This window comes from Mobula birostris, chromosome 21 (assembly GCF_030028105.1).
Source record: "Mobula birostris isolate sMobBir1 chromosome 21, sMobBir1.hap1, whole genome shotgun sequence".
NCBI classification, from domain to species: Eukaryota; Metazoa; Chordata; class Chondrichthyes; order Myliobatiformes; family Myliobatidae; genus Mobula; species Mobula birostris.
The window spans coordinates 60,430,685-60,456,219 of NC_092390.1; the positions used below are offsets into that span (position 1 = coordinate 60,430,685).

The window sequence follows — 25,535 nt, forward strand, 5'->3', positions numbered from 1 at the left end:
GACAAGGGTCCCAGTGAGAAGGGACCATGTCCTGGGTGATGAGGGTCCCAGCGAGAAGGGAATATGTCCTGGGTAGTGAAGGGTCCCAGTGAGAAGGGACCATGTCCTGGGTGATGAGGGTCCCAGTGAGAAGGGAACATGTCCTGGGTGTCGAGGGTCCCAGTGAGAAGGGAACTTGTCCCGGGTGATGGGGTTCCCAGTGAGAAGGGAACATGTCCCAGGTGATGGGGGTCCCAGTGAGAAGGGAACATGCTCTGGGTGACGGGGGTCCCAGTGAGAAGGGAACATGTCCTGGGTAGTGAAGGGTCCCAGTGAGAAGGGAACAATCCTGGGTGATGGAGGTCCCAGTGAGAAGGGAACATGTCCTGGGTGACGAGGGTCCAGTGAGAAGGGAACATGTCCCGGGTGATGGGGGTCCCAGCGAGAAGGGAACATGTCCTGGGTGACGAGGGTCCCAGTGAGAAGGGAACATGTCCTGGGTGACGAGGGTCCCAGTGAGAAGGGAACATGTCCTGGGTGACGAGGGTCCCAGTGAGAAGGGAACATGTCCTGGATGACCAGGGTCCCAGTGAAAAGGGAACATGTCCCGGGTGATGGGGGTCCCAGTGAGAAGGGACCATGTCCTGGGTGATGAGGGTCCCAGTGAGAAGGGAACATGTCCTGGGTGTCGAGGGTCCCAGTGAGAAGGGAACTTGTCCCGGGTGATGGGGTTCCCAGTGAGAAGGGAACATGTCCCAGGTGATGGGGGTCCCAGTGAGAAGGGAACATGCTCTGGGTGACGGGGGTCCCAGTGAGAAGGGAACATGTCCTGGGTAGTGAAGGGTCCCAGTGAGAAGGGAACAATCCTGGGTGATGGAGGTCCCAGTGAGAAGGGAACATGTCCTGGGTGACGAGGGTCCAGTGAGAAGGGAACATGTCCCGGGTGATGGGGGTCCCAGCGAGAAGGGAACATGTCCTGGGTGACGAGGGTCCCAGTGAGAAGGGAACATGTCCTGGGTGACGAGGGTCCCAGTGAGAAGGGAACATGTCCTGGGTGACGAGGGTCCCAGTGAGAAGGGAACATGTCCTGGATGACCAGGGTCCCAGTGAAAAGGGAACATGTCCCGGGTGATGGGGGTCCCAGTGAGAAGGGACCATGTCCTGGGTGATGAGGGTCCCAGTGAGAAGGGAACATGTCCTGGGTGTCGAGGGTCCCAGTGAGAAGGGAACTTGTCCCGGGTGATGGGGTTCCCAGTGAGAAGGGAACATGTCCCAGGTGATGGGGGTCCCAGTGAGAAGGGAACATGTCCTGGGTGATGGGGGTCCCAGTGAGAAAGGAACATATCCTGGGTGATGGGGGTCCCGTGAGAAGGGAACATGTCCTGGGTGTCGAGGGTCCCAGTGAGAAGGGAACTTGTCCTGGGTGACAAGGGTCCCAGTGAGAAGGGACCATGTCCTGGGTGATGAGGGTCCCAGCGAGAAGGGAATATGTCCTGGGTAGTGAAGGGTCCCAGTGAGAAGGGAACATGTCCTGGGTGATGAGGGTCCCAGTGAGAAGGGAACATGTCCTGGGTGACGAGGGTCCCAGTGAGAAGGGAACATGTCCTGGGTGACCAGGGTCCCAGTGAAAAGGGAACATGTCCTGGGTGATGGGGGACTCAGTGAGAAGGGACCATGTCCTGGGTGATGAGGGTCCCAGCGAGAAGAGAATATGTCCTGGGTAGTGAAGGGTTCCAGTGAGAAGGGAACATGTCCTGGGTGTCGAGGGTCCCAGTGAGAAGGGAACTTGTCCCGGGTGATGGGGGTCCCAGTGAGAAGGGAACATGTCCTGGGTGATGAGGGTCTCAGCGAGAAGGGAACATGTCCTGGGTAGTGAAGGGTCCCAGTGAGAAGGGAGCATGTCCTGGGTGATGAGGGTCCCAGTGAGAAGGGAACATGTCCTGGGTGATGGGGGTCCCGGTGAGAAGGGAACATGTCCTGGGTGATGGGGGTCCCAGTGAGAAGGGGACATGTCCTGGGTGATGAGGGTCCCAGTGAGAAGGGAACATGTCCTGGGTGATGGGGGTCCCAGTGAGAAGGGAACATGTCCTGGGTGATGAGGGTCTCAGCGAGAAGGGAACATGTCCTGGGTAGTGAAGGGTCCCAGTGAGAAGGGAGCATGTCCTGGGTGATGAGGGTCCCAGTGAGAAGGGGACATGTCCTGGATGACGCCGGTCCCAGTGAGAAGGGAACATGTCCTGGGTGACGGGTGTCCCGGTGAGAAGGGAACACGTCCTGGGTGATGGTGGTCCCAGTGAGAAGGGGACATGTCCTGGGTGATGAGGGTCCCAGTGAGAAGGGAACATGTCCTGGGTGACCAGGGTCCCAGTGAGAAGGGAACATGTCTCGGGTGATTGGGGTCCCAGTGAGAAGGGACCATGTCCTGGGTGATGATGGTCCCAGTGTGAAGGGAACATGTCCTGGGTGACGCCGGTCCCAGTGAGAAGGGAACATGTCCTGGGTGACGGGTGTCCCGGTGAGAAGGGAACATGTCCTGGGTGATGGGTGTCCCAGTGAGAAGGGGACATGTCCTGGGTGATGAGGGTCCCAGTGAGAAGGGAGCATGCCCCGGGTGATGAGGGTCCCAGTGAGAAGGGAACATGTCCTGGGTGACCAGGGTCCCAGTGAGAACGGAACATGTCTCGGGTGATTGGGGTCCCAGTGAGAAGGGACCATGTCCTGGGTGATGATGGTCCCAGTGTGAAGGGAACATGTCCTGGGTGACGCCGGTCCCAGTGAGAAGGGAACATGTCCTGGGTGACGGGTGTCCCGGTGAGAAGGGAACATGTCCTGGGTGACGCCGGTCCCAGTGAGAAGGGAACATGTCCTGGGTGACGGGTGTCCCGGTGAGAAGGGAACATGTCCTGGGTGATGGGGGTCCCAGTGAGAAGGGGACATGTCCTGGGTGATGAGGGTCCCAGTGAGAAGGGAGCATGCCCTGGGTGATGAGGGTCCCAGTGAGAAGGGAACATGTCCTGGGTGACGACGGTCCCAGTGAGAAGGGAACATGCCCCGGGTGATGGGGGTCCCAGCGAGAAGGGATCATGTCCCGGGTGGTAGGAACGCTGCACAAGTACAGCATCACAATGCAGCATTTCTTTTCCTTTTTTCAAAGTACATTTATTATTAAAGTAGTAAACATTATACAAAGAAGAGATTTGTCGCCTTACAGACAACCACAAAACAAAGAAGCCCAAAAGATCCCATTAAAAAAGACCGTCAGACACCCAGTGTGCGTAGAGAATAAACAGTTTTGTACTGAATTTCAATGGATGTTGGCCAATTTTCCAATTACATCTTCCAGCACAGCCATCGTAATAAGTAGAGAGTGCTGTCTGGATTTGTACCAGGCAGAAAATTACCTGCATGCTGTTTAATTGACAGGATGATTGCAATTGGAATATGGCATTTGCTAAGCATTAATGCCAATACATCACAATGCTGACCTTTGCAGTGCTGCCCATAAAGTAACACATTAATGACACTGCCTGCTGTTCTGGGGCCAACAGTGAAGTATGTGAAACCTAATTCGCATCTCACTGAAAAATAGTTACTTCCACAGTACAAATAAGTTAGTACTTTAATGTTGCAAAAGTTTAATGTCTATTCAGTTTATGAGGAAGCTTGATATACTAAACAATGAAGTCCTTTTTCCAAAATGATGTTATCAATGGAGGTCCAGGATTAATAGTCAGGTTTATTATTTAAATGAGAAGGAGTATTTTTTTATTGCGATATAGCATGGAATAGGCTTTTCCAGCCTTTCAAGCCATGCTGCCCAGAAGCAACCGATTTAACTCCAGCCTAATCACAGGACAATTTACAATGACCAGTTGACCTACTAAATAGAGTGTCTTTGGACTGTGGAAGGAAACTGGAGCACCCGGAAAAAACCCACACATTCCATGTATAAACTCCTTACAGATGACATCAGAATTGAACATAGAACATAGAATAGTATAGCACAGTACAGGCCCTTCGGCCCACAATGTTGTGCCGACCCTCTGAACTCCGAACTCTGACAACCCTCCAACCCCAAGGTGTAATAATGTCACACTAACTGCTATACTACTGTGCCTGTGATTCTGTCAGTAACCTAATTTTCTGCAAAGGTGATTTCTGTGCCTTGAGACAGCTACTTTAGAATTGTAGCTATGTTTCTGCAGCTGGTGCTTAATCTAGACTCTGTAGAGAGACTTTCAAAAGTCTCTGGTATAGTTATCTCTGAATAAAGATTGTCAATCTCAATTTATTTTGAGTCCTGGCCACCGAGGTAGAAGTGACAAGCACCGCTGTGCCTTTGTTAGATATCTGTATTCCACATTTTGTTCTGAAAACCTGTGGCATTATCGTTAGTCTTAGTGATCTCAAAAATTAACCAGCAAATATCACTACGTTGAAAGGTTGCGATGCACTGATGATTTTCTTTAAGCACTACTTTGATCATGTCAACATAAATGACATTGTGATTTAGAAATTCATCCAGAAGCATTTGTATTTTCATATTATCACTGCAACCACCCAGTATTGCAGCATCTTACAGGCTTATTTGAAGCTGCACAGAATAAGGGTGTGCTTTTTTTTTAAGTGCCTTTTGTAAAGTTTAGCTCATTGCTTGCAGTAATAGTTCGTGTCAATGCAGGGGTTGTTAATAGTGATTTGCGATTCACTGTATTCCTTTGTTAAGTTCTCTTTTTCAAATATGTTTGCTTTAGAAAGAACTGTCAAGAGTCAGAAATTCACCACTTGGCATTGCACCAGGTGCCCATGTCGTGATTAGGATTCAACCACATTTGGCTCTTCAAATGTACTGAGCCAGCCAGTAAATGCTGTACTGAAATAATTTTCTAATCTCCCTTCTTAATGTGTACTCTTTGTTGTAAATCAAGTGTAACTGATAAAGTGAAGAGAAAACTACCTCGGGCAGTCTTTGTACAGTGTGCGTACCCACTGGATTAATAGATATATATCATCTCACTGCCTGCAACTGTGATCTACCATTCCACTGCTTCAGATTCTGCAGTATTTTAAATTAAATTTTCCATACTGGAGTGAGGATTGTGACTGATAGGACAACTCCCTAGAGAAAAGAAATTCTTGAATCTCCTTAAAGATTGTTCTGCTGTCATTGAAGGTTTTGATATAAAAATTACCGTGCATTATTACAATATGATAGTGGGGAAGAGAAATGGAGGAGTTAGCCATCTTGTTATCCAAAAATATATATTTTCAGAATAATTATCATTCAGATTGTAACATGCATCAAAATGACATACTGTTAGATGCACCTTTATGTTGAATTTTTTTTACCATCTTTAATGCACAGAAGGTAACCTTGAATTGAGACAGATTGGATTTTTTGATGTATTTGAATAAATATCTCTATTTGGAAGGTTAATTTATTCATTTTTAAAAAAGATACAGGGGTTTCCTGTGGGATCATAAAATACAAAGTTCAACATTTACTGTGGGCAGTTGTCCTATTTGATTTTATGCTCATGTCATCAGTGTCTTTCCATATACCATTTCAATTTGTGTGTGTGATGGGGGGGGGCGGTTGTGGTGAGGAAGGGTGCGGGTTGGTTAAGAGGACAAATGTATTAAACCATTATCAATTCATTAGCACATCATTCAATGCAAGTTCCCCCACCTTCAACAGGACCCTACCATCAAATACTTCTTTACCTATCCCTACCCCACCCCACACCATTCTCTGTTTTACGCAGGGATTGCTCTCTCCATGATTCTCTTGTCCATTCACCTGTCCCCACAAATCGCGCTTCTGGCACTTCACCTGCGAATCTGTTGGGGGTCATCTGTTATATCCTCTTCATTGGTGAGATCCGACATAGATTATGGGACTGCTGTGCCAAGCACCTTTGCACCTCTTAAAAAGCAGGATTTCTGGGTGGCCAACCATTTTAATTCCATTCCCCATTCCCATTCCAACATGTCATTCTGTAGCCTCTATTGCCACAATAAGGCTACTCTCAGGTTGGAGGAGCAGCGCCTCATATGCCGTGAGTAGCCTCCAACCCGATGGCATGAACAGCGATTTCTCCAGCTTCCAGTAATTTTTTCTCCCTCTACTTTCCCGCTTCTTCAATTCCCCACTCTGGCCCCCCCCCCCTTACCTCTTCTCTTCTCCTCACCTGCCTATCTCCTCCCCCTGGTGTCCCTTTTCCTTTCTCCTATGGTCCACTCCTATCAGATTCCTTCTCCAGCCCTTTACCTTTCCCACCTATCACCACCCAGCTTCTTGCTTCATCTCCCAACCCCACCCACCCGGCTTCACCTATCTGCTTCTCACTGGTACTCATTCCCCTCTCCCCATTTCTCATTCTGACTTTTTCCCCCTTCCTTTCCAGTCCTGATGAAAGTTCTCAGCCTGAAACATCAACAGTTTTTTCATTCCTATAGATACTGCTTGACCTTCTGAGATTCTGCTGCATTTTGTGTGTTGCTGTAGGTTTCCAACATCTGCAGAATCCTGTGTCGACATTGCCTGTTTGTAAATCAGTCTGATGCTTATCTCAGCATTAACTACTCAACTGTGATGGACTCCTGTTGAGGGAAGTTTCTCTACAAGAAAAAAATGATGGGGTAAAACCATGAATAGGACATTCTGCTGCTCAAGTCAATACAATGAATGCAATTTGTATTTGATGCTTAGACCTCAGTCTTGGGAAGTTGAAGATAAAAAAGATCGGAGAGGGCATTTTGTGGATTTCATCAGAGGACAGCTTGACCCAGATTATATCACATCCACTGGATTTTGCACTTTGGTTTCTACGCTGCCCTTGTCTTTCCAAAGTATGTGTTGATGATCCTGTGCTCTGGAATAAGATGGATATATTTGAGGCCCTCTGTTGATTAACCATGGATGATGCCTCCTAGCTGTCTATGTATATGCAAGCCAGTACATAAACTAGGACAATACGATATGGAAAGCAAGCTGTTGGCCGTGCAGCAGGCTCCCTCTCTCCATGCTGCTGATGAATTCAAAGGAATGGCAGAGACCACTAACAGTTTGGTTCTAGCAGTGGCAAAGCAGTTGCCAGTCAGCAATGAACTGCCTTAGGGACTCCAGGTCTGGATTTCCCTTGGGGTTTATGCCCAAAGCCTTCCCCATAAATGGAGGTTTGAGATCTAAGTTTTCCTCCTCTTAGGGGAGCTGCTAATTATGGCTGACAAGCCCCTCCTGCTGGGAACAACTGATCTTAAGGTCGCCTTAACCCGCTTTTCCCCTTCTGTCAGCAGAAACAGTTCTACTCGGCTTAGGAGCTACTTGAAGGCCCGCAGCTGGACTTGGTTGTCAGAGGCTATTTGAGGCATGTGCCTAGTAAGTGGGAGCTCATCCCCACTACCCGCACCCTCCCTATGCACTCCCCCCCCCCCCTTATGACAACTTCAAGGAACCATGGATATATTTAAACCATTATTTATTCTGCAATTTGATCAACAAACTTATGGTATTAGGCTCAGCAGTGACAGAAGACCTCAGATGCTGTAATCTGGAACAAAATAGACTACTGGAGGAATTCTGTGAATAGAAGGAAAGGAATTTTTGGCATTTTGGGTCAAGGTCTTGTATTAGGATTGAGAGTGAGAGGGCAGTTACCCAGTATAAAGAGGAAAGGCGAAGGGCTGAGACCGGCTGGTTAGACTGAAGAAAAGTAAAGGGTGATGAGTAGCGGAAGGAGCCGGGAGGGGGGGGCGGGTGTGGTGGGATGGAGTTGGGAAACAGGCAGGTGGGTGATAGTTTGAGACAGACCAGGAAAAGAAAGGTATATAGTGCAAAGTGGATGGAGAGAGTTGTGAAGGTAGTGACTGTGGAGACAGTTTTTGTTTTGTCTTTTTCTTCCCTCCCCCCTCCCCCATGCTGTTTGACTTTGCTGCGTTCCTGAAGCAGTTTGGGTTGATTTTTTATATTAAGTTCAGTTTGTGCACAAAAGTAAGTGCTGTGATATTTAGGGTTTCATTGTGATTGTCTTTTCAGTGATGGAATGATGCTGGCTTTCTGTTTCATTTTAGATCTGTATGTGGGTGAAGGTCTGTGCAGCTAAACCTTCCTTGTTTTAACTTCCAACTAATTCAGCTGTGCACTTCAAAGGAGAACAAAGGAAAAATCAACTGCTTTGTTACCTTGGAGATATTAGACAATATTTCTGTTAAAATCCAATGGTTATACTGCAAAAAAATTATGTAAAAATTACTTGTTGCCCTGATTTATATCAGTCTTTTGAACATCAAATAAGATAGCTTTTTTAATCCAAATACAATTCAAAATTTAAACCCTAAGGAAATGTAATTGGAAAGGTAATAATATTAAAACAATGTCCCTTAGTTGATTCCACTTTTATTGTAGTCAGATCTGTTTGTGATCACTTGTTGTGTTCAGACAGACATGGTAATGAACATTGCTTTGGGTACTGTCTTGGAAATGAAAGCTCATCAGAGTTAGGTACTGAATGCTACTCATTGAGTCTTGTGCTACTTCAGAAGTTATATGTCTGTCTTCTCTGACAGTAAATCTCAGTAGTATACATTTATATTAACACTGGTGTATATTGGTGACTTTTTTTTGTTTCAGAAAAACGTTGATCATCAGTGCTCACTTTGGAACTTTAAGGTTCAAAATGGGCATTCTTATATTTGTCAATTGAAGTTCTAGATCTTTTGAAAGTTTTCTGGTAACACCATTCTTAAGATGATATCCAGATTTTTTAAAAAGTGTTCTCATTGTGAACTTATTTTCAAATTAATTTAACTGAGAAAGTTAGCAGCTAATTTTTTCTGATGTCCCTAAGCAGTTACTTTGCAGAAATCCTGTCAATTCAGTTTTGATTTATTGTGGTGTGTATCTTAGATAGAACGTATTCCATGGACCTTCAATACTACGTTATTTTAAAATGTGCTAAACATAGAGATTATGGTGCAGACAAAGAAATCAAATATATATTTCCTGTCATGAATGATACCTGACACACCAAAGCTACTTTTTTAAAAATCAGTGGCTAAAAATGCATTTTTGTTTGAAATCCTCCCACATTAATTTAGCTTATTACTGTAGATCTTTGCAAAGCATGTTTCATTGCTTACACAAGAATGATGCCTTCCTTGTATTTCTTATGTTTGTTTACTTAGAATCTTACGCATTCTGGGTCATGTGTAAATTTTCTGTCAGCTTGCCTTGTATAATATCAGTTCCAAGAAATTTAGAAGTAATTTCCTGAGGACATGAAAGATATTCAGTACTGTGCAAAAGTCTTATGCACTTATTATAAAGCTAGGGTACCTAAGACTTTTGGCCAATACTGCAGTAATTTTATGTATTGCACTGTACTGCTGCTGCGAAAAAAGAAACAAGTTTCATGGCATATGTGAGTGATGATAAAACTGATTCCGATATGGGTCTGTATTGTGGACTGAGAGTGGAAAGGGGGCAGGGAGAGGGGAATCATGGTTGGGAAAAGGAGAAGGGAGAGGGGAGGGAGCAGGAAGTACCAAAGAGACATTCTGTAATGTTCAATAAGCCAATCGTTTGGAATCAAATTAGCTTGCCTGGTGTCTCAGGGCTAGGTATGGCTGCATCTGTGCCACACCCTGCCCCTGGCACTCCTTCTCTGCCACCTGTCTCATGCCCTTCTGGTGATGCTCCACCCTCGCTATTCCCAACATCCTTTACTCCCACCAGATTTACAAACTCTCCCTCCGCTCCATGTTGACGAATACAGTATTGTGCATCCTAGTCTCAGGCACCCTAGCTGTTGTCTACAGTGTCTATAAAAAGTACTCACCCTCCCTTGGAAGTTTTCATGTTTTATTGTTTTACAACATTGAATCACAGTGGATTTAATTTAGCTTTTTTGATACTGAATAAGAGAAAAGACTCACGTCAAAGTGAAAACAAATTTCTACAAATTGGAAATTTATTAAAATTATTAAGCACAAAATAATTGTTTCCATAAGTATTCACCCCCTTCAAGTCAGTATTTAGTAGATGCAGCTTTCGCAGCAATTACAGCCTTCAGTCTGTGTGGATAGGTTTCTATCAGCTTTACACATCTGGATACTTCAGTTTTTCCCCATTCTTCTTTACAAAACTGCTCAAGCTCTGTCAGATTGCATGGGGATCGTGAGTGAACAGCCCTTTACACGTCCAGCCACAAATTCTCAATTGGATTGAGGTCTGGACTCTGACTAGGCCATTCCAGGACATTAACTTTGTTGTTTTTAAGCCATTCCTGTGTAGTTTTGGTTTTATGCTTGGGGTCATTGTCTTGTTGGAAAACAAATCTTCTCCCACGTCACAGTTCCCTTGCAGACTGCATCAGGTTTTCCACCAGGATCTCCCTGTATTTAGCTTCATTCATCTTGTCCTTTACCTTCACAAACCTTCCAGTGTCTGCTGAAGTGAAACAGCTCCACAGCACGATGCAACCACTACCATGCCTCACGGTAGGGATGGAGTGTTTTTGAAGATGCACGGTGTTTGGCTTACGCCAAATATAGTGTTTGATGGCCAAGAAGCTCAATTTTTGTTCCATCAGACCATAGAACCTTCTTCCAGATGACTTCAGAGTCTTCCGTGTGCCTTCTGGCAAACTCTAGCTGAGTTTTCATAAGAGTTTTTTTCAACAGTGACTTTCTCTTTCTCTTTCTCTTTCTCATAAGTGATAGTTCTGCAGATAGACAAAGTAATCCCAGCAATAAAAACAACCGAATCTGGCCCCCTATAAAACTGTGTATGATTTATTTTGATTAGCAAAAGAATTTCCAAACCTGTACAGGATTTTAAGTACATGATAGGTATTTGACAAGCCCACAGAAAAACACATTAACAGTGGGTGATTGGCATTTCTGGCTATTTGCTCTCCTTTACAGAATATCCCAATTTGAAGCTGTTGTGTTTATGGGTGGGGATCATTTTGAAGGGGTCCTTCAAAACAACTATTGATAGTTGATTTTTGTGAACTTTTGGAAATTTGCATAGCTTGTGAACAGCTGCCTTCTGGTTGGAAATCAGATTTAATGTGCATGTGGTACACGAAAAGCAGATGTTAATGTACTTGGTGTGAATTTAGAATTTCCTGTCACACAATCTACTGATTCTTTTTGTCCTTTCCTCCTGCACAGTTTCTTCATAGTATTACTCAGTTCAGTTGTGACCTACATGTCAAGGAGGAATATCCCAATTTTGGAGTGAATGCAGTGCAGAGCACTTGATTAATTCCAGAGATGAGAAAATAAGTAACACACACAGAACACTGGAGGAACTCAGCAGTTCCATCAGCATCTATGGAAGTCAATGAACAGTCGATGTTTCGGCCGAGGTTCTTCAAAGAAAGGGGAAAGGCAGCAGAATGAAAATGTGGAGGGAGGAGAAGGAGGATAGCTAAAAGGTGATAAATGAAGCCTGGTGGGTGGGAAAGGTTAAGAGCTGGACAGGAAGGAATGTGATAGGAGAGGAGAGTGGACCATAGGAGAAAGGGGAGGAGGAGAGGACTCGGGGGAGGTGATGGACAGATGAGAATAAGTTGTTTTCTACTTATTTGAACTAAGAACAAGGAAGTCCCATCTATTGCCTGCAATGAACCTTGTGGTTTCACCTCTTATAGGACAAGCCAAAATATCTTATTGTGTACAAGGCCCACGATGTCTTCCCATCCAAAGAGTTGAGATCCACAGAGATGTTGGATAGGATGAGTATTGCTAGTGGGGTTGAGATCGAAAGACCTCATGGAACTTCAGAGAGAATATAAAACTTTATAGGCAGGAGTATAGTCAGAGATCGACAGCATCAGCAGGAAAGGAGCAACTAATTTGGAAGTCGGCATGGCGGAAACTGTGTCTTGGACTTGATGTTTATGGCCAAAGTTGCATTAGGCAATTATCGTTAATGATATGAATTAATGTTCTCTGCTGTTTGATGTCACTGCATATTCCTCTGGTGTGAAAAGGACTTCCTCAGCCCTTTATCTCTTCCACCTATCCTCTTTCAGCTTCTTATACAAAATGCTGGAGGAAGTCAGCAGGTCAGGCAGCATCTATGGAGAGGAATAAAGAGCCTATTTTGGGCTGAGACCATTCATTGGGACAGTGGATGTCCTGATGAAGGGTTTTGAACCAAAATATTGGCTCTTTATTCCTCTCCATAAATGCTGCCTGACCTGCTGAGTTCCTACAGCATTTTGTGTGTGTTACTCAGCACCTACAGAATCTCCTGTGTTTATAATTTCTTACTTCATTCTGCCTTCCGCACCCACTCACTTTTCCCCCCACCTGGTCTCACCTTCTCACCTGCCAGCCTGTAACTCTTCCCCTCCCCCACCTTCTTATTCTGGTTTCTGTTCTCCCCCCGTCCTGATGAAGGGACTCGGCCCGAATTGTCAACAATTCCCCTCCCTGGATACTGCCTGACTTGCTGAGTACCACCAGCATTTTATGTGTGTCACACATGATCAGAAGTGTCAGCAACAGTGTCAATCAAATATCAGAATCAGGTTTATTATCACAGATATATGCGGTGAAGTTTGATGTTATGCAGACCTATTGCTTATTGTCCTAAAGCACAATTTTAATAAGCATGAAAGATCTCATTGAGAGAGCAGAGTTGCAGTATAGTGCTTGAATCATTTGATGCAGATGAGAATTTTAAGATCTTTTTTCAGAGCTGTTAATCCTGTTCAAACATGAGTGTCTTTAGTATGCTGCGGAGCCAAAGGACGAAGGACTTGTATTACTGTTTCAGTTGTGGTCACTCTGAATGATAGAGCAGGCTCAAGAGGATGAAAGTCCTACTTCTTCCTTGTGTTACTAGTTAGTGCATGGAGATCATTCTGGTACATATTATGAATAACAAGTCTATCTGCCAGCCATAAGATTTGACGTGTAAAGTCCTTGTTCCCTCAGTTTCAGAAGTTTTCACAGGGATGTGGCATCAAGCTGCATTTGAGAGCCTGAATTCAGTTTTTTGCCACTCACTTGGCTGATGTAGTGATCTGTCAATTTAACTGAGCTGCATATTCATAGACCACTCTAATGTGGTAATTTAACAAATGAACCTTTCTTTGGTCTTTAAATTCTGAGTTTTGATCAAAGTTCAAAGTACATTTATTATCAAAGTATGTATACTATATACAACCTTCAGATTTTTCTCTTTACAGGCAGCTACAAAGCAAAGAAACCCAATGGACTATAAGACCATAAGACACAGGAGCACAATTTGGCCCTCTGGCCCATTGAATGTGCTCCGCCATTCAATCATGGGTGATCCTTTTTTTCTATCTCCTCCTCAACCCCAGTTCCTGGCCTTCTCCCCGTAACCTTTGATGCCATGTTCAATCAAGAACCTATCAATCTCTGCCTTAAATACACCCAAAGACCTGGCCTCCACAGCTGCAAATGGCAACAAATTCCACAAGTTCACCACTCTTTGGCTAAAGAACTTCCTCCACATCTCTGTTTTAAGGGGCGCCCCTCTAAACTGAGGCTGTGCCCTCTTGTCCTAGACTGTCCCACAATGGGAAGCATTCTTTCCACATCTACTCTGTCTAGTCCTTTTAACATTCGAAAGGTTTCAATGAAATCCCCCCCTCATCCTTCTGAATTCCAGTGAGTACAGACTCAGAGCCATCAAATGTTCCTCGTATGATAACCCTTTCATTCCTGGAATCATCCTTGTGAACCTCCTCTGGACCCTCTCCAATGCCAGCACATCTTTTCTAACATGAGGGGCCCAAAACTGTTCATAATACTCAAAGTGAGGCCTCAGTCGTGCCTTGTGAAGCCTCAGCATCACATCTTTGCTCTTGTATTCTAGACCTCTTGAAATGAATGTGAACATAGCGTTTGCCTTCCTCACCACTGACTCAACCTGCAAGTTAATCGTCAGGGTGTTCTGCACTAGGACTCCAAAGTCCCTCTGCATCTCACATTTTTGGATTTTCTCCCCGTTTAGAAAATGGTCCGCACATTTATTTCTACAACCAAAATGCATGACCATGCATTTTCCAACATTGTATTTCATTTGCCACTTCTTGCCCATTCTCCTAATCTGTCTAAGTCCTTCTGCATCCTACCTGTTTCCTGAACACTAACTGCCCTCCACCAATCTCCGTATCATCTTGCAAGCTTGGCAAGAAAGCCATCTATTCCATCATCTAAATCATTTACATACAGAACAAAACGAAGCGGTCCCAACACTGACCCCTGCAGAACACCACCAGTCACCGGCAGCCAACCAGAAAAGGATCCTTTTATTCCCACTCACTGCCTACCAGAAAAGGATCCTTTTATTCCCACTCACTGCCTCCTACCAATCAGCCAATGCTCTAACCATGTTAGTAATTTTCCATGGGCGCTTAACTTTGTAAGCAGCCTCATGTGTGGCAGCTTGTCAAAGGCCTTCTGAAAGTCCAAATATACAACATCCACTGCATCCTCTTTCTCTGTCCTACTTGTAATCTCTTCAAAGAATTCCAACAGGTTCGTCAGGCAAGATTTTCCCTGAAGGAAACCATGCTGACTTTGTACTATCTTGTCCTGTGTCACCAAGTACTCCATCACCTCATCCTTAACAATTGACTCTAACATCTTTCCAGCCACTGAGGTCAGGCTAACTGGTCTATAATTTCCTTTCTTAAAGAGTGGAGTAATAGAATCCATTAAAGAAAAGAAGACCATCACGCACCCAATGTGCAGGAAAAAAATCATGTAAACAATGAAAGTAAGCAAATAACATTCAGACCTGAAGTTCCTGAAAGTGAGTAAACAGCCACAAAGCCAGTCATCACTGCAGCCAATTCAGGAGCTTGTTTATTGCAGGCTACAACTTCCGTTCAGCGCAGCGAAGAGTAAACTTCGCAGAGCAGTTCCTCACCTCTGGCCCCTGACCTTTTCAATCTGGCCTGGCAGTTAAATCGACCAAACCTGGGGTCATTCCTCGTTCTTGGACCTGGGTCCCTCCGTTTGATACACTTTCAGGCCCATGCCCCACCACCACTTCTTCGACTGCCTTGCTTCCAATCTGCAATGTTTTCAAAAACTTTTTCTTCAAACTGGCTCGTCACTGAAACTCCTTACAAGTCCTGAACATTAAATCCATTTATTTTGTGACAAGTTCCCGGATTGTCACTAATCTTGAGTCCGTACAGGGGTTGAGCATATAATAGAGCTTAGATTTTTATACCTTAAACAAACGACTGTAGTAGTTTTTACTTGTGTTTAGGCTATTGCTGATATCCAAACTAAAAATTGCTATAAGCTATAGAAGAATATCTTTGCATTTTGTCAGACACAGTCATGCCTTTTTGGGATAAGATAGGATATTTCTGGTTTAATTTGTCATCCTTATTATGGGGAAGTTGCTTTAGAATCAGTGTCCTGTTGAAATTAAATGCTGGTGTGTTTGACTACTAAAATCTCTTTGCAACTTTGCGATATTGTTCTCATCTGTGCAATGAAAAATGACATAGGATACTCCTGTTCATTACTATCTTCCTTTAAATCACTTCTGAGTAATAGGAATTGATTCTTTTTCAAGTTTTCTAATGAAAACATTACATATTTCTGGTGACTTGCAAATTTATTTCAGTTTTTTCATGAGCGGCAAAAAATCCAGGAGTTTGTACAATCTTTGCTTTGTTACAAGACAAAAGCTCAATTAAGAAACCTATGAAAGACTGGTTGCAGGATATTATCCTTGCATCTGGGACATCTAGATTTCCTTTTGACACTACATTGTTGTTGCACCCTTATCGGTCAAGATTAAGCTGTTAAAATAATACCTCTGGAGCCTGGCTCTGTGAATGTATTTTATGTTACAGATCGTATTTCTACCAGTAAATCAAGCTAGTAGATAAGTGAAGGTAATGCAAAGTATTGCTTAAAATATTTCAAGATTTTTGATTTCTTTTCATTGTCTAATGATAGAATTTAGAACCTCGTTAAGCTTGTCTTGACTTAAGTTTCTTAAATGTTTGCCTCCTTTTTATTCTATTTACTCTTCCATTGTGATTTGTTTTGCTGTAGTATCATACAGTTGAATTGATCAGTTGTAATGATGGTGCAAAATTTCTAACCAAATTATTTTGATCTGAGTGCAGATGCATGTATTAAACATTAAAAATATATATTGTTGGAAAAATACTTGGGAAAAACCCTGAATTAAATTTCACATTTTGTTGCAATTGGGGATTAATATTCCTTGACATTTTGCAGGAAGGATGGGAAAGAATTAATAATGTATTGGAAACTGCACGTGCTGTGGTTTGAGATTATTGACGTCAGAAGCAAACAGCTCTTGCTGTTTCTCACTACATTTGCATGTGATCAGCCTTTGTGTTCTGAAGTCATTTGTCTTGGGAAAATTACAAAGGATAAATAAACCGTTTCAACTATTGTCTTTTAAATGTGCAAAGTACATTCATGGGTATCTTCAGTTTCACTTCAGTGTATTGTGTGCATCACACCATTTAAAGCCTAGAGTCCTGCTCATGACAGATAGTTGATTGCCTGGATTCATCTTTCAGTTCCCCCATGGTTGTGTATAAGAGATTGGCCACCTTGTATGTTTTCTTATGTAAATATATTTTTTGTGTTAATGGCAAGTGATAAACAAGCTACACACTGGACTGCCTGCCCCGCATTCCATCTGTGACAAGCTAGAAACACATTTATCTCTTTTTACACAGTCACAGTAGGATTACATTGTATGCTGATTTCTCTACACTTAAATTTGCTTAGTTCACAACTAGACTTCTTTTCCCCAATGTATATCAATTCAAAGTTTTAAATACCCAAAGAACTTTGAAATATCCCTAGATTCCATTGATGGTGTAGAGGAAGGGAAGGATATGAGTTGGCAACTCACTATGGCTTCAAATGCAGTGGATTCTGGTTAATTGGGCAATTGCTTATTTGGAACAGCTCTTAAAGAACTTAAACAAATCAAGAAAATAGCCAGGCAACATACACAGGAACTCAGCAGGTGAGGCAGCATCTAGCAAAAGAGTACAATCGATGTTTCAGGCCGAAACCCTTCGACAGGACTGGAGAAAAAAGCTGTGGAGTAGATTTAAAGGGGGGGTGGGGAGGGAAGAGAGAAACACAAGGTGAGAGATGAAGCCTGGAGGTGGAGGATGAAGTTAAGAGCTGGGAAGTTGATTTTAATTCCCAATCCCATTTTAATTCCACTTCCCATTCCCATTCCAGTCATGTCCATCCATGTCCTCCTCCACTGTGGTGCTGAGGCCACACTTAGGTTGGAGGAACAACACCTTGTATTCCGTTTGGGTAGCCTCCAACCAGATGACATGTACATCGATTTCTCAAATTTCCCTCCCCTTCACTATTTCCCATCCCCTTTTCCCTCTCTCACTTTATCTCCTTGCCCGCCTATCGCCTCCCTCAGGTGCTCCTCCCCCCTTTTCCTTCTTCCATGGCCTTCTGTCTCTTTCACCAATCAACTTCCCAGCTCTTTACTTCATCCTTCCCCCTCCAGGCTTCATCTCTCACCTTGTGTTTCTCTCTCCCCTCCTTCCACCTTTTAATCTACTCCTTAGCTTTTTTCTCCAGTCCTGCCGAAGGGTTTCAGTCCAAAACGTCGACTGTACTTTTTTCCATAGATGCTGCCTGGCCTGCTGAGTTCCTCCAGCATTTTGTGTGTGTTGCTCAGATTTCCACCACCTGCAGATTTTCTCTTGTTTGTGAAGAAAATAGCATGGATTCCTTCTGTTTATTTGGGACAATATACTACTTAATTGGGACAGGAAACTGTTGCTGAATATTCTAACTAGAGTCAGTCATGTGCACATCACTTGGCTGTTTGATACTACACCATGCTAAGAGCAAACAGTTTTTAATTAGCGACACTTGCGTGTGATTGTGTTTAAGATACAGTAATCTTTTCACTGATAGTTGGCGAGTAATAAGCAGTAAGACAATTCAGAACTGTTTTGCTTACAGTGGTTTCAAGCATTCAGGTGTGAAGATAAAATGATTTTACTACTTCAACAGATTACTAAATAAGTTCGGAACTACAAAGAATTTGAAAGTATCAACAATCAACTTGAATGTTACAATGAAAATGAAGATTTGGAGGATGCAATCATGGAAAATCACAGAAGGCAGTCCATTGTCCGCTCGAGGTGCCTGTGCCAATTTTGTTCATTTACAGTCAATCAAAAGAACACAGCAGCCTACACTGGATGAATTCCTCTGTCGATAACTATTCGGAGCTATTGCACAGTTTTATAGTATTGTAGTAGTTTTGGGAGTGTTCTAATTTTTTTGTACCTCATTTAAAGATATAATTTGTTATTCAGTTAAATGCTCGTTTGCCTTTTTTATACATTTTTAACTATTTCCATGAAACCAGCAAATTGGGGCAGATGCTTAATTGAGCTAAAATGTACTGGTCCTAATGTGAACCAGTTAACTAGAATCCACTGTGAATCAATAAGTGTCAAAGTCTCAGTAACTGTGTGGAACTTCGCGATACTGGACTGTCATAAAAAACCAGCTGGTTCACTCATATCCTTTGGGGAAGGAAATCAGTCATCCTTAATGAGTCTGGACAATATGTGACTTCTATACAACAGTATGATTGATTCTCAACTGCCTTCTCAGTTCAGTTATAAGCCAGTGAGAGCCATGAATGAATAAACTTAGAAAACGATAATTGGCCATATTGAACTGCGTGTCTATAATAGGATAAGATGTTGATAGACATCTCAGACAAATTCAGAATGGAGCTTAGCATTTAATTATTCTGATTTTGAAATAAAGATACAATATGGTGACATATAGCTATTTATGGTTAAAAACTTTGTATACAGTATAGAGAGATGGGGACACTGGGAGGATTTTCTTACTTTCCCAGGACATATTCAGTTCATTCTGTCTCTTCTACCACTGATCAGAATAACAGATTAATAAATTAAGATATGGTGGGTAATACTTTCCAGTGTTAGAATGTAGTGCGTTAACGAAAAGTTTAATAACAACCTCTGCTGCCAACATTGTACCTCCATGACTTGTGATTTGCAGTTGATCATTTTTTAACCACTTCTCAATCTTTCAGTTTCCCATAGTTGTTTACACGAGATTGGCCATCTTGTATGAGGCTCTCCTTTGGCCGGGGTCAGGCATGGATATTGCGTCCTAGCTATCTACATGATACGCAGGTTAGGGCAGCACGATTTGGAGAGCAGGTTCCCCCTCTCCACGCAGCTGATGAATCCAAAGGAATGGCAGAGGCTGATACAGTTTGGCACCAGTGGCGTTACAGGAGTTGCCCGTCAGCGTTGAACTCAGTTTAGGACTGCCTAGCGACTTCAGCTCCAGTTTTTCCTTTGGTTTTTTCCTGAAGCTTTCTCACGAGTGGCTGTAGCCGCAAGGCAGTAGAGATTTGAGATCAGAGTTTTCCTTCTAGATGAGCTGCCAACCACGACTGATGAACCGTATCTGCCCGGTGACTGGTTTTAAGGGACAGTAACCCACCTTTGCCCTTCTGTCAGTAGAAATGGTTCCGGACTTTGTGGCTAATCCACATGTGAGGGCCAGGAGTTGGACTTGGTTGTCAGAGGATATTTGAGACACATGCCACTGGGGGCACTTAATAGGTAGTGGGAGCTTATCTCCACTACCATGTCTGGCTACGACAACCTTAAGGAACCAAAGTTGATCTTGTATGTTATTGTTTCCTAATGGTATGTGATTAACAAAGTGCACAGTGGGCTGCCTGTACCTGCTTGATGTGCAAATAGCTAGAACAAGACCTATCACCACCTCCCCTCCCTCCACCTCCAAGAAACTCTGCTTATAGACATAGGGTGAGGTAGAATCAGACTATTCAACTAAATCAGTCTGTGCTGATGTTTATGCAACAGCTGAGCTTGCTCATATATTCTTTCACCTATAACTATCACTACTTCTGTCCTTTTCTCTCCTTCTCATGTTTGTCCAGCCTTCTGTTAAATCAGAGGTTCCCAACCTAGGGTCCATGGTCCCCTTGCTTAATGGTATAGTTCCACAGCATAAAACAGGTTTGGAACCCCTGCTTTAAATGTATCCATTGACTTCATACACTCCTTGAAATAGCAACTCTTAGGATGAAGAAGTTTGTCTGGTTTCCTTCACAAAATGCTGGAGGATCTCAGCAGGCCAAGCAGCATCTATGGAAAAAAGTAAATAGTCAATGTTCCAGGCCAAGACGGTTTCCAGCATCTGCAGATGTTCTTTTGTTTGTCTGGTTTCCTTGCAGCTAAGGGTTATTGCTCAGCCTTCTGTTCCCAAGAGCAACCATGTTTGTTGTTTCCTGGTATTTGCAACTATATTTCTGGTTTATCCTTCTGAATCTTTTCTGCATCCTTACCATTGCCTCTCTGTTTTATGACATGGTGACTTAAACTGTATGTGTTCTAAGTGTAGTTTGACCAAGGTTCTGAGTTATTTCTCTATTTGTCAGGTCTCTCCCTGAAATAAGCCCTTACATTTGGATTGATTTTTTTATGATCTTACTAAGCTCTGATGAAACTATTGATGATTGTCGTGTTCGTATTCCAAGATACCATGAGTCGCATTTGCTGTCCTACGCCCTCTCAGTTGGGCTGATGACCAGGCAGACTGTTCACTCCACTGAGATTTGTTTGAGTAGTTGCACTATATGTCTGCAAAGCTTCTGGTGGCGTTTTACCCGCCTTCTGTAACTGATTTTAATACAGGGTGGAACTTCTGGCTTCCACTTTGCAGATCTTGCATCTTGCACAAGTCACATTAATGATGGATGGATCCTTTCACCTTTTACCATGTCACTGGAATTTCTATCTTGAAAATAGGTGCGTGGACGGTTCCTCAGTATGTGAAACAATAACTGCTGGGACTATTCATCATTTTGACAGTCCCAGTAGATGACGAAACAATAACTGCTGGGAATGTTCATCATTTTGACAGTACCAATGGATGAAGAAACTTTATCTTCTGGGAATATTCATCATTTTGACAGTACCAGTGGATGAAGAAACTAAATCTCCTGGGAGTATTCATTATTTTGACAGTACCAGTGGGTGATGACTACCAGTGGATGAAGAAGCTAAAACTGCTGGGAATGTCCATCTTCAGCACACCAGGAGTTCGCCCTGAGAGTCCAGCTTGGACTTGGAAGCCTAATATCTCGGGGCTCTGGAGATGGGTGGATCGAGGGTTGGTGTCACGGCAGGAGACCCGTGTGTCGTCAGGGGGATCAGAAAACCTACTGCTGTGGGCCCGAAAACCTGGGATCTTTGCTATCTTCAGGCACCGAGCTCGAGAAAAAGTGACGTAATGGACTTTTAACATCGTAAGCTAGCAAGTTGTTATGTCTCCCTGCTGGATGGATAAGTGGAGACACCTCCTTCTCCCTTATTAAGGAGAGAGAAAGCCTGCAGTATGTCGAATGCCGTGTGAAACGCGAAGTCTTTGAGGTAATTGCAAGTCTGTGTCTTTGCTCGTGCTTGGTGGCGGTGCCAGTGCTTGTTTTTTTTTGCTGGTGGGGAGGGGGGGATTGTTGCTTGCTGCCGCCGACGCGCAGGAGGGAAGGGAGCCGCGGGGGACTTTGGGGTTCTTATGTTTAACTGTCATTCATTCTTTGGGGCACTTCTCTGTTTTTGTGGATGTTTGCGAAGAAAAAGCGTTTCAGGATGTATATTGTATACATTTCTCTTAAACTGGGCCTTTGAACCTTTGAATCTTTTTGACAGTACCAGTGGATGAAGTCTTGCTTGTTGCAGATGGAGTGAAGGTACTTGGTAAAGCAGCTTATTTCATGACATATGTCAATAGTAATATGATTCTGAGATAATTGAGACGAAGAGAGGGCAGTAAAAGTTGATCAGTGGATTCCTGGAATGGTGGATTTATCATATGAGGAATAAGTAGACTAGAGTTCTGCTATAGAGGTTCAAAGAATAGAAAAGAAATATACAAAATTCTATGCAACTTGTCTAGGTGGCTGAGATGATCAAAGTTCAAAGTAATTTTATTATCAAAGTATGTATATGTCACCAAATACTACCCTGAAGTTCATTTTCTCACTGACAATCACAGTAGAACAGAGAAATACAACAGAATCAATGAAACACTACACACAAAGACTGACAAACAACCAATGTACAAAAGAAGGCAAGCTGTGTAAATGGAAAAATAAGTAAATAATTAATACTGAAAACATGAGCTGTAGAGTCCTTGAAAGTGAGTCAATAGGTTGTGAAACGGTTCAGAGTTGATCTCCCTCAGTGATGTTTTCCTTGACAGGGGCACATGGAATCAAGGGCCACAATTCAAAGTAAGGGGCCAGCCGCTCGGGACATAGCTCAGAAGAAATTTCTTCACCCATAATGTAGTAATTCTGTAAAATTCTTTTATTACCCATGATGATTTTGTTGGTTCAATCATTCAGTAAATACAAGACAGATAAACGGAATTATAATGCTAAGAAATTTGAGGGAAGTAGGGTTAGTACAAAAAAGTGCACTGATCAGCTGTGATTTTATTGAACGGTAACTTTATTTATACCATGGACTCCTACTATTAACTGAGGGGCACATGGACTCCACGTTGGGAACCCTGATTTAGCGATACAGTGTGGAAAACTCCCTTCCGGCCCTTCGAGCCACACCTCCAGCAACTCCCGATTTAACCCTAGACTAATCACAGGACAAATTACAATGACCAGTTAACCAACTAACCGGTACACCTTTGGTCTGTGGGAGAAAACTGAAGGATACCCATGTGCACACAAGAAGGATGTACAAACTCCTTACAGAGGCCACTGAGATGGAATTCCAAACTCCGAATCCCTAGTGTTGTTGTGACCACTGCGCTACCGTTGCAGACCTAAGCAGATAGTTTAAAGAATTTGATGATACCAATGAAAGTGTGATGCCATGAGTACAACTTCTAATTGAATTCAGTTAAATAGAAATGGAAAGATCTCTATTTCCCATGTTTTCCCTATCACCAACAAAGGAGGTGAACATATTAAAATAAATTACTAGTTGAAGTGGTTATTGATTTTAACATGTATGACTTGGATCAATTGTGAAAAAGTTGAAATTGTAAATTTGAAGAATGACAGAAGAGTAGATACTCCACAGAATGCAATGGTATAAATTTTTAATTCCTCGACTAACTGTGAAAATAACATTATATGGCACCAACACGACAAAATCTGCCGATACTGGAAATCAAAGCAACACACACAAAATGCTGACAGAACTCAGAAGGTCAGGAGGCACGTATGGAAAAGAGTAAACAGTTGATGTTTTGGGCTGAGACTTCATCAGGACTGAGAAGAAAGGGTGGAGATGCCCAAATTAAAAGTTGGGCAGAGGGGCAAGAGGCTAGCTGGAAAGTGATAGGTGAAACCAGGTGGGTGGGAAGGGTCAAGGGCCAGAGAAGAAAGAATCTGCTAGGAGAGGAGAGTGGGCTGTAGGGGAAAGGGAAGGAGGGGACTCAGGAGTAAGTAATAGGCAAGTGAGGATAAATAAAAGGTCAGAGTAGGGAAATGGAGGGGTGGGAATTTTGTTCACCAGAAGTAGAAATCAGTATTCAAACCATCAGGTCGGAGGGTACCCAGATGGAATATAAGTGTTGCTCCTCCACTCTGAGGGTGTCCTCATCTTGGCACAAGAGGAGGCTGTGGACCAACATGTTGGAACGGGAATAGTAATCAGAATTAAAATGTTTGGCCACTGGAAAGTCCCGCTTGTGGCAGATGGTGTGGAGGTGCTCAACGAAGCAGTCCTCAATTTACAATGGGTCTCGCCAGTGTAGAGGAGGTCGCATCAGCAGCACCGGACACAGTAGACAACCCCAGCAGATTTGCAGGTGAAGTGTTACCTCACCCGAAGGGCTGTTTGGGGCCCTGAATGGCAGTGAGAGAGGAGGTGTATGAGCAGATGTAGCACTTAGGCCACCTGCAGGGATAAGTGCTTGGAGGGAGATTAGTGGGCAAGGGAATCACAAAGGGAGCTGGACAATTTTCTGCCCCTGATTCCTAAGAATGTGACAGATGACCAGATCCTGGATGGGACACAGTTGATAACTATCAGGTGAATTGGTTATTGTGAAGTTCCATTTCAATTAACTGGAACTCATCTAGAGAACTCCATTCATTTCTAGGTCCTGTAATTTTAAAGTGCCATACTTGAGTCAGAATTGGAATCTGGATTATTATCACTGATGTATGTCGCAAAATTTGTTATCTTGCAACGGCAGTACAATGCCAGACATTAAGAAATTACTCAAAGAACAATGAATAACAAAGTAGTGTTCATGGACTATTTAAAAATATGATGGCAGAGGGGAAAAGCTGTCCCTAAAACTATGAGTGTGGGTCTTCAGGCTTCTGTACCTTCTCCCGATAATAGTAATGCAAAGAGGGTATGTTCCAGATGGTGAGGATTCTTTAATAATGGATGTTGTCTTCATGAAGTACTGCCTCTTGAAGATTTCCTCAGTGTTGGGGAGAGTTTTGCTCGTGGTGGAACTGGATAGCCTACAACTCTCTGTAGTCTCTTGCGACTCTGCATTGGAGGCTGCATACCAGGCCTTGATGCAAACAGTCAAAATGTTTTCCATTGTACACTTGTAGAAGTTTCCTAGATTATCTGGTGACATATCAAATCTTCTCAAACTTACAATGAAGTTGAGCTGCTGGTGTGCCATTTTCATGATTGTATCAATGTGTTGTTGCCAGGATAGATCCTCTGAGATGTTGACGTACAGGAACTTGAAACTGCTTTCCCTTTCTTCCACTGAATCCTCAATCAGGTGTTCTCCTGACTTACCCTTCCTGAAGTCCACAGTCAATTCCTTGGTCTTGCTTACAGTGAGTGCAAGGTTGTGGCTTCAGCTCCAATCAACTGGACAATCTTTCTCACTCCTATATCCTTCTTTATCACGATCTGAGATTCTGCCAACAATACTAGTGCCATCAGTGTACTTATAGTTGGTGTTTGAGCTGTGGTAGTTGAATGTTTGATGCAGTGGGACAGTGGAGACTTATCAAAATGATCCTGGGGTGTGAAAGTAAAATTATGAAGCCAGACTACATGAGCCAAGCATTTATTTTCTTGTTTTAAGAGTAATATAATTGAGCTGTTTAAAAAGAGGGAAAGATTTGAGATCATTGGGGAGAAATGAAAGTTCAAAATACATTTATTATCGAAGTATGTATACATTATACTATCTTGAAATTCATCCCTTTAAGGCAGCCACAAAACAAAGAAACCCAATAGAACCCATTTTTAAAAAAAGACTGTCAAGCACCCAAATGTGCAGAATAAAACAAACTGTGCAAGCAATAAAAGTAAGCAAATAACATTCAGAACTGAAGTTCACAAAAACGAGTCTGCAGCCACGAAGCCAGTCACCATTGTAGCCGTATTCAGGAGTTCATTTGTTGCACGCCATGGCCTTCGTTCAGTGCAGATATGAGTAAACCTGTGGAGCAGTGAGCTGAACTAGCCCAT

General features: G+C 43.2%; 1 protein-coding gene across 6 annotated transcripts in view; it reads left to right on the forward strand.

Moving 5' to 3' along the window:
• The window catches only part of trub1 (TruB pseudouridine (psi) synthase family member 1), a 61,839-nt gene that overhangs the window by 10,341 nt on the left and 25,963 nt on the right, over positions 1 to 25,535 (forward strand). For 4 of the 6 annotated variants that reach the window (XM_072239590.1, XM_072239592.1, XM_072239593.1 and 1 more), the window contains one exon: positions 18,040 to 18,170. The exons of the other annotated variants lie outside the window; for them this stretch is intronic. In XM_072239590.1, coding sequence (XP_072095691.1) covers positions 18,040 to 18,170 — 131 coding nt within the window. The remainder of the gene's footprint in view (positions 1 to 18,039; positions 18,171 to 25,535) is intronic. 6 annotated transcript variants of the gene reach the window in all.